Source organism: Eutrigla gurnardus (genome assembly GCF_963514095.1).
Source record: "Eutrigla gurnardus genome assembly, chromosome: 23".
NCBI classification, from domain to species: domain Eukaryota; kingdom Metazoa; phylum Chordata; class Actinopteri; order Perciformes; family Triglidae; genus Eutrigla; species Eutrigla gurnardus.
Window position 1 is genome coordinate 16,347,838 of NC_139934.1, and position 9,606 is coordinate 16,357,443.

At 40.7% G+C, this 9,606-nt stretch overlaps 2 protein-coding genes across 4 annotated transcripts in view; one reads left to right on the forward strand and one right to left on the reverse strand.

Annotated features, from left to right (window-relative positions):
* LOC311009187 (up-regulator of cell proliferation-like) overlaps positions 1-1,074 on the reverse strand; it is a 91,468-nt gene extending 90,394 nt beyond the window's left edge. Inside the window, exons 1-2 of one of the 3 annotated variants that reach the window (XM_084003205.1) lie at positions 953-1,074; positions 378-584 (exon numbers count right to left, since the gene is read on the reverse strand). The gene's annotated coding sequence lies outside the window, so the exon portion shown is untranslated. Of the gene's footprint in view, positions 1-377; positions 593-952 lie in introns of those variants that run through there. The other 2 variants (XM_084003206.1, XM_084003208.1) reach the window with 2 other exon arrangements.
* Positions 1,075-6,339: 5,265 nt separating this feature from the next.
* Positions 6,340-8,898, forward strand: pop7 (POP7 homolog, ribonuclease P/MRP subunit). The gene is made up of 2 exons (XM_084003681.1): positions 6,340-6,492; positions 7,745-8,898. Exon 2 carries the CDS (start codon positions 7,766-7,768, stop codon positions 8,219-8,221), a length of 456 nt encoding a protein of 151 aa, XP_083859807.1. The 5' UTR covers positions 6,340-6,492; positions 7,745-7,765; the 3' UTR covers positions 8,222-8,898.
* The last annotated feature ends 708 nt before the right edge of the window (positions 8,899-9,606 follow it).

Genomic DNA, 9,606 nt, shown 5'->3' on the forward strand with positions numbered 1-9,606 from the left:
AACTAGTACAACGCCCTAGACCCCCCCCCCTCTCACTTCCTCACACTCACGCTAGATACCATCTGTTAATAGCAGCTGAATAAATGCAAGAAAATAGTTAACTCATCACAAACAAGCAAATGCTTGGGTTTGTATCTCAGACACAATCCACAAATATGAAATAGTTCTATATATTTCTGTCTGTCAATCATCTGAAATAATTACAGGCAATCCAAATAAAAATAATAACGTTTGTGCTTAATTCAGAACATGACTGGTGAGGTTTTAAAGAGTTTACAGTGGAAGCACTTTTCTATACTGTAGATTTTTTTTTCTCGTGTAGTTTTTCGAACTTACCGGTAAAATCACCGACAAAACAAAAGAATATAGCAACCCACCTTTGTAGAAGAGACGTGCCCATGGTGAAACAGTATTCTTAATGCAGGATGTTCTTTGGAAATCAGGATGCAGAGGAGAAGGACTTGTCCCATGCAAATGCAGGAATGCAGTGCAGCCTCTCCTTTTATTCTGCTGCTGAAGCCACTTTCACTTTTGTTTCACAGAAAACGCGTCACGTGGTGTGATGGCGCTGCAGAATGAAGACACTTCATAGGAGGAAATATGTTCAGTTACATTTCCACAGCCACTTCTTTTTCTCATTCTGTCACATACACACGCATATGTTTTACTAAAATACTTGGATCTTAATGAACAACACGCCACCTGGAGTTATTTTATACATTAAAAAGTGCCTTTTTGGTGATCGACTGTTTTGAAATGATTACATGACGATTCAATTAACAAGGAACCAGGAACCAGGGCAGAATGGATTAGTAAAAGTAAAAGTACAGAATCATTATCAGTGACCCATAAAGTGCACAGTAAAGATCACCGAATGAGTCTTCATCACTTGATAAATTGAAAATGACCCGACTTAGGAATTATCCAAAAAAAATAAGAAAAGTTAACTCACCATTGTCCATCTAAAATAAAGACAGATTCAGCAACTATGTGAGTCATTTCAAAACGATTCCAAATGTGACCCCAACAGGTGGATCTGACGAGCAGCAGAGCAGCAACCTTACTGGATCTGGATCCATATGGTGGTAGTGATGGTAACAAGGCTGTAGCAGCGACCTGTCAATCACAGGGTTGCCCCGCCCTAAAGCATCCCCTGCTTTAAGTTCTATTGATTAATTCTATAAGTTCTATTTGACTCTAAAACTGTAAAAGAACTAAATCACTGTACTGAAGAAGAAGCGAGATGTAGGATAATTTTGTCATACACTTCCATGCACTCTGACTTCTTTTTAGAACAGGAGAAGTCGCCAGTCATCCAGAAAAGACCTCTACAACAACCAAATCAAATGACTGACTATTATAAAAACAGAAACCCACATCAAACAAGAAGGACAGGTGTTTCAACAAACATTATCATGATTCAGAATGTTCATATAAATGCGTGGTGTACAGACTGATGTGAATATTCACTACATTTACACCACCAAACACACATGTGCTTGGTGAGTCCCTTCGTGAATTCCAACGAATAACATGAGAGGAAGAACAAAATGTATTTTGTCATGGCTGCTGCCTGCCTGCCCCTCTCTGCTGAACTAGTACAACGCCCTAGACCCCCCCCCCCCCCCCCCCCCTCACTTCCTCTCTCACTTCCTCCCTCACTTCCTCTCACAGATACCATCTGTTGAAATAGTTAACTCATCACAAACATGCAAATGCTTGGGTTTGTATCTCAGACAGAATCCACAAATATGAAATATTTCTATATATTTCTGTCTGTCAATCATCTGAAATAATTAGAAGCAATCCAAATCAAAATAATAACCTGTTAAATCACAAGTCAGTCACCTATAGCAAGTCAAGCTACCTGCATCACATGTCACTCAATGAGTTGGCCATGTCCCCCAAGGCTATATAGGTTGATCCTTCACTCACGTGGCTTCCTTGATGTCTCCATACCAAACCCCAGCAAGAACAAAGGAAGCGCATGGACACTAAATCATCCGTAAATCATCCGTCAAATAAAGGATTGAACAGCAACCTGGATCCCGTGTTTAAATGTGCACACCACATCAGATGTTCCCTGATCCACCCCATACAAACGGTGCAGTTTTTTCAAACCTTTGTGTTTCTTTCAGCACATGACTGGTGAGGTTTTAAAGTGTTTACAGGGGATGCACTTTTCTATAATGTAGACATTTTTTGTGATGGCGGTTTTCACAGCCACTTCTTTTTCTCATTCTGTCACATACACAAGCATATGTTTTATTAAAATACTGGGATCTAAATGAACAACACGCCACCTGGAGTTATTTTATACATTAAAAAGTGCCTTTTTGGTGATCGACTGTTTTGAAATGATTACATGACGATTCAATTAACAAGGAACCAGGAACCAGGGCAGAATGGATTACTGAAAGTAAACGTACAGAATCATTATCAGTGACCCGTCTGGAACCATTGCATATGTGCTGTGTTGTCTAACTGTTGTGTAACTTGGTTTAACTTAGTAATGAAAAGAGTAGTGACCAACTTATATGAAGTGATGATATGAAGTACATGCACGCACACACACACACACACACACACACATACACACACACACACACACACACACACACACACACACACACACACACACACACACACACACACACACACACACACACACAGGAGATGTGTCCAGTGAGGTCCAGATTGCATGGATGTAAACGTTTCAGGGGTTGTACTTGAAATTGTGATTGCTTTTGTTGGTCCAGGAGTCATTATGGATATAGATATTCACTCCTCCACAAATTCAAAACCTACACTCCAGGCATATATACATTGATATATGCCTACTTCAAGAAACCCCTGTGTCAAACTCTAACTATAATACTATAAATACTATAAATACTATAACTATATTATTACCAAATCAAAATCATCAGAATTCAAGTTCTGTGCTACATATAATCCAAATCAAAAGGAGTGCATGTTGATTCACAGGAGAATCACATCAACTAATATCCCCACCATTAATGACTCACTAGACAGCCGAGGGGCTGCACGGTGGTGTAGTAGGTAGCACTCTCGCCTCACAGCAAGAGGGTCCTGGGTTCGATCCCCGGGTCGACCCGGGTTCCTCCTGTGTGGAGTTTGCATGTTCTCCCCGTGTAAGCGTGGGTTCTCTCTGGGTTCTCCAGCTTCCTCCCACAGTCCAAAGACATGCAGGATGGAAATAGGTTCATTGATGACTCTAAATTGTCCGTAGGTGTGAATGTGAGCGTGAATGGTTGTCTGTCTCTACATGTCGGCCCTGTGATAGACTGGCGACCTGTCCAGAGTGTACCCTGCCTTCGCCCAATGACAGCTGGGATTGGCACCAGCCCCCCGTGACCCTGAATACAGGATAAGCGGTAGACAATGGATGGATGGGTGGATTGACGAATCTGGTCTGGTTTTTATTTATTAGCAGTGGCGTGCACAGGTAGACACTAGGTGGTGCTAAAGCACCTCTGGACCAAGCAAGTGCCCTTTTGAAAGTTAGTTTTTTTTCACACAAAGAAACACGAGACAATCCGGTCAATTTTCAAAATAAAAGCAGTGTGAACGCGCCTCAGTTGCCAAGCTGCAACTTGCATTTATTTGTCTCTGTTGTGAAGTAGCCGGTCTAAACGGCACACAGCTGGGCACAAATTAATGGCTGCTTATCTGCTTAACAAGCTAGACGCTACCCAAAATCAGTAATAGATATGACATGATGATGACCACCGGTAGAGTTTGTCATTGGTATCCTACAGCATGTGAATCTATCTGTATACTTAAGAGGAATATTTAGTAGGCTATTGTGTAGGTTTACATGATTAGGCTACATAATTAGCAAGTGCAGTAATGTATTTGCTAAATGACAAACAGGCAATTCCCAATTGCCTGCAGAAAAAGTAGCCCTGTGCCTTGTTGAAATATAACCAAACAGTCTTATTCATATTGTTGGTCTCTTTTTACTTACCAATTGCAGCATAATGCCTAGAAAGGAGAGGATAAGAAGGGAAAAAGAAAGGGAGCTACAGCAGGCAGCCCAGGGGAGCAGCTCTCTGGGAAATAAAACAATAGCATATAACGTTCAACATGTGCCTGTAATGTTTGTTTATTTTTTAAATCTCACACTGCTATAATAAAGCAGCCGTCAGTTCTACATGCCGCATAAAGTGCCCTTATTTTTCACTGAGCACCTGCCCCCCAAAATGTCTGTGCACGCCACTGTTTATTAGTGAGACAAACTTATGTTCTGATCGGTCTGCCCTCTACTGCACGGTGTTGCCATATGGCAACATACCCTTTCTTTGGCCATTTCTTAAAATTTTAAAATAAACATGGGCTCTGATTGGTCTTAAAACTGGGGTATGTAATGTTAGAAAGCTAGCAAGAGAGCTTGGTAGAACCTGGTGGTAACCAATAATATGCTTAGGTGACATCACATGACCCTACACACCCCTGCACTTGTCATTCTTTCCACACACTTTTGATGACTCCAGTTGCTGAAGAAGTGCTCGTGAACATGTAAAGATCTTACTCAATTTTTCAAATTTCTTCAGAATCTAAAATTACAACAAGCATCTGGTGTAAGTTCTTATCTTTTTTCAGTCATTATCACATTGTTTTGATACGACTATTACCTTTTTATTCAATAAAGTAGGTATGTTGCCATATGGCAACATTGTGCAGTAATGGAACAATATTTGCCCATGCTAATGCAGAGTAGCTTAGTTGGATGGTTGTATTTTACTCACACACACACCGCACACACACACACACACACACACACACACACACACATATATATATATATATATATAATTTTGAAGTAAAAGTAAAATATGAAAGTAAAATAAATATATACGCTTATTTTATTCAGAAATTAAGCCATCAGTGTTCTATGGCAAGGCTGAGAGGAGGGCTGAAATGTACAGGGTACAGGTGGATATACCATTTCAAAGTGAGGATGAGCTAGAGATCAGTGATGAGGAGCATGAGAGACAGGCAGAATTAGGCCTAGTGGACTCAGAGGACGAAGAGACAGGTATGTATCTTTTCCAGTATGATCAACATTCAGGTTACATTTCACCCGTACACACACATACACACACATGCTCTCTCTCTCTCTCTCTCTCTCTCACACACACACACACACACACACACACACACACATGTTCTATCATCCTAAACTTGATTGCAAGTAATCATCTATGAATTTCATGTCATTTTGGGATCATCAGGCTGTTCCATTGTCGCACAATGAACCCAAAAGAACCCCCCCCCCCCCAAAAAAAATAAATAATAATAATAATAATAAAAATAATAATAATAATAATAATTAAAATAATAAATAAATATATTGTTATCTATTTCCATCCTGCATGTCTTTGGACTGTGGGAGGAAGCTGGAGAACCCAGAGAGAACCCACGCTTACACGGGGAGAACATGCAAACTCCACACAGGAGGAACCCGGGCCGACCCGGGGATCGAACCCAGGACCCTCTTGCTGTGAGGCGAGAGTGCTACCCACTACACCACCGTGCAGCCCCTCGGCTGTCTAGTGAGTCATTAATGGTGGGGATATTAGTTGATGTGATTCTCCTGTGAATCAACATGCACTCCTTTTGATTTGGATTATATGTAGCACAGAACTTGAATTCTGATGATTTTGATTTGGTAATAATATAGTTATAGTATTTATAGTATTATAGTTAGAGTTTGACACAGGGGTTTCTTGAAGTAGGCATATATCAATGTATATGTATTCAAATGATTGGCCATGGATGGGGCTGCACCTGCATTACAGTGCACATCCTGTACTGTATACTTCAAATAAAGAGAGAGAGAGAGAGAGAGAGAGAGAGAGAGAGAGAGAGAGAGAGAGAGAGAGAGAGAGAGAGAGAGAGAGAGAGAGAGAGAGATTACGGCAAAGTAATGCAAGTTGGCATTTACTTTTATAAACATATACTTTCCTTGTTTTATTGAGGTATGTCAATTATTTTAGCTTTTGGCTTGACAGACGTTTATTATTATTATTATTATTAATATTATTATTATTATTGTTATTATTATTATCATCATCATCATCATCATCATCATCATCATCATCATCATCATTATTATTATTATCGTAATTATTGTTATAATTATTTTTGTCATAATCATCATTATTATTATTGTTGCTGTTTTTTAATTCGCTTGTTTGTATTGTAAAACCATTTGGATGGCTTTTTATGACCTCCACCGGGACAGGTGGTGGCGGTATGCACCAATCTAAGATATGTTGCAACCCGCCATTAAACTCAAAGAAGAAGAAATCCTGCCGGACCAGTGTTATACTTCCGGGTCGCTCACAATCTAAACGGCTAGTTCAGCTGGCCAAAGCGTAGGATGCTGCTTTGACAGAAATGCTCGTAATCAGACGTTCGCGGTGAGATAAGGAGCCTTTTCCAGCTTGAACTCGTCTTCTGGAGGTGAGTGTGCTGATCACGTGGCTGCAAGAACGTCACTCATGCGTCACCGTGAAATAAACAGTTAGCTAGCTAGGCTAACATGTATGCGAAGGTTCTCCGTCGCGCAGGTCATGGAAATCGTTGATGAACGCTGTCGGCTGTCCTTCAGAGCTGAACAAGCCTCCTAAAGCAAGTCCACTTTTCTGGGATAACGCTTTCACGGATTAGCTCAGCCGACCCGCAGCGCTAGCTAGCTACTGTGTGATAGCTTCGCCTGTGAGCTCTGCCCGTTATAACGATATACACTCACATGGCGTGATTTTATTAGCGCTGGACGTTGGGCACTGCTCCAGGCAAACATTAGACCACTAATGGAAGACATGACACGTCTGTGAGATCACCAGTATACACAGTAACATGCAAGCTGCTGCTGGATGATGGGGAAAGTTATGCGACTCGCCTGCGTCTCTGCAGTATTATCATATCACTTCATTAATGTGTTCATAACTTAAACGTTGCAGCTGGTGAAGGTGGAGCTCATTTGAACTACTTAATATTCTGCTGGTAGTTCATTAATCTATATGAACACGTCATCATGTATTAATTATTTATGTTGTTTTAATCTGAATCTGTAAAGTTGTCAGATAAATGTAGTACAGTAAATAGTACAAATATTTAGATTATCTGCATTAGAAGTATAAAGCATTATAAAATAAAGTACAGGTACTTCAACATTGTAACATAGTACAGTAATAGAGTAAATGTAAGTTACATTTCCACCTCTGCGGAATTTTTTTCAACTCTAGTCAATAAATGTGATGGCAGTTATGAAATATTTCTAAAATGTTTCTACTCAATATAATAATTATCAACAACCACTGATATTGTTAACATCACAGTTTATAATGAATCTATAAACTAGAAGACGGATGCTTCAAAATAGAGGATGTTGAACTGAAACTCCAGTTGATTGATAGAAAATAGAAATCATACCCTGTATGATAATCCATGCATTTTTCAAGCAAAAATATGACGTTTCTCAATTGTGAGTAATTACTTTGTCTTATGGGATACTAACTCGGTTTCTTTGGGGTTTGGACTGTTTTTGTTTTGAAGATATATTTTTAAGAAAATGTCGATTGTAGGAAACTTAAAATGTTTAGACCGATTATTTGAGAACCTAATAATTGGATAAAGAGATGATGAATCTTTGCTGGAAGCTATCTTAGAACATTTCATCAACTTCTGTCTACTAAACTTTCATCTTTTTCAGCACATACATCCACTGAGAAACATGACGGAGCCACGCACCCCAGGAATGTCCTCCATCCCTCAGACCGCCCCGGTGCACACCGACGCCCCCTCTGCAGCTGTGGAGATGGACCCGGTGGAGTACACCCTGAGGAAGCGCCTCCCCCGGAAGCTCCCGAAGAGACGGAACGACGTTTACATCAACATGAAGACTGATTTCCGGGCTCAGCTGGCACGCTGTCAGAAGCTGCTGGAAGGTGGGGGTCACAGGGAGATCTGTGTCCACGGCCTCGGCCTGGCCATCAACAGGGCTATCAACATCGCCCTTCAGCTGCAGGCTAGCAGCCAGGGGGCGCTGCAGCTGGCAGCCAACACCTCCACGGTGGAGTTGGTGGACGACCTGGAGCCTGAAGATCCCGATGAGGCCGGGGAGCCCATGACGCGTACACGCAACAACTCAGCCATTCATATTAAGGTTTTCTACCCGGACCCTCAGTGAGCGGCAGCCATGAGTCTTTATTCCCTCAGAAATACGTTGACGTCTGTGTGTGGAGGCCTTTGACGACAGCAGCACAGGACTGGAATGGATGGTTGGCTGTACATTTATCAGTAAACTGTGGAATCCTCCAGTGGGGACAACCTTTGTTGACTAAATGTGTTAAGCTCCTTTGTCTTGTGTTTTGTCAGGTGCAAAATGTTGCTGCTGTTGCTTTTTCACGGTGCATGTCTTGAAGCAGCAGAGGTGTTGGAACCCTCAGTGTAATTGAATACTTGTAGACAGGGCTGTGCCTGATGTAAATGTGAGGTGTATTTAATTTAAGGCCCAATGAAAGGTGTGTGCCAGTATTTACAGTTTCATGTCGGTTGTTTAAGAAACAAATCATTTGAAAACCTGAGGAATCTGAAGTTGTCATTAAATTTCTAGCAGGTGTTGTTGTCATAAATGTCCACTAGATGTCAGTAGTCTATGAATTAAAATTTGGTTTCAGCTCGTTGGAACTGCTGGTGATCTTCAAAATGAATATCTAATGGACAGCTTCAGAAAAATGATGTATTTGATTTTGTAACAAAATAAATAACAAATAAATATAATGTACTGAAATCTTTTAACGCTCAGCTCTTCAACTCCATGACCTGAACAACACAATGACGACAAATTAAATGGACAGACTTCCCCTTGTTGTTTCCATCTATCCTTTCTTTATCCAAGAATAATATTTTGTATTTAAATAGCAAATTATACAGTGATGGGACAAAACAAGACAAACATAACAGGAAGGAAAACATGTAAAAACATCCTTAAAAACATCGTGCACTTGCACAACAAGATTTAAAAATAAGGGAAAAAACAAGGAAGAACACTTAACCGGTCTGCAGGAGTTGAGCATCAATTTTATAGAAAGCCTCGAGTTCCCATGTCTAACTAATTGCCTGCCTGCTGTTTGATGACGAACAAATACAGGCAAGAAACCGTGTTGACGTCATATACTGGGAAACTATTTACAATTACAGCCTCACAGGATGTTAATTGTAAAAGCCAAACAGTATTTTTCCAGGCAGTCAGGCTATCAGCGTATGGAGACTTGGTTCGGCAGCAACAAAAACACAGATAATGACACAAAACGTCTTCTCATGGAACCCTCTAAGTGCCTCCTCACTGACCTCCTGTTCACTGTGAACTGACTTTTTAGTCCTTCAGTCTATGAGTTGGAAGGTACAAGCAGTGTGAAACTAATAGTGAGTCGGGTACATGGTACAAACAGTCAGATGGCAGCGCTCCATTGCACATGGTAACAGCTTTGTAAATGTGTTAAGTGAACGTGGCAACGTGCGCTCGACTACAATCTTAAAGAGCCGTCACTACAAAATACTAAGACTGGAGCT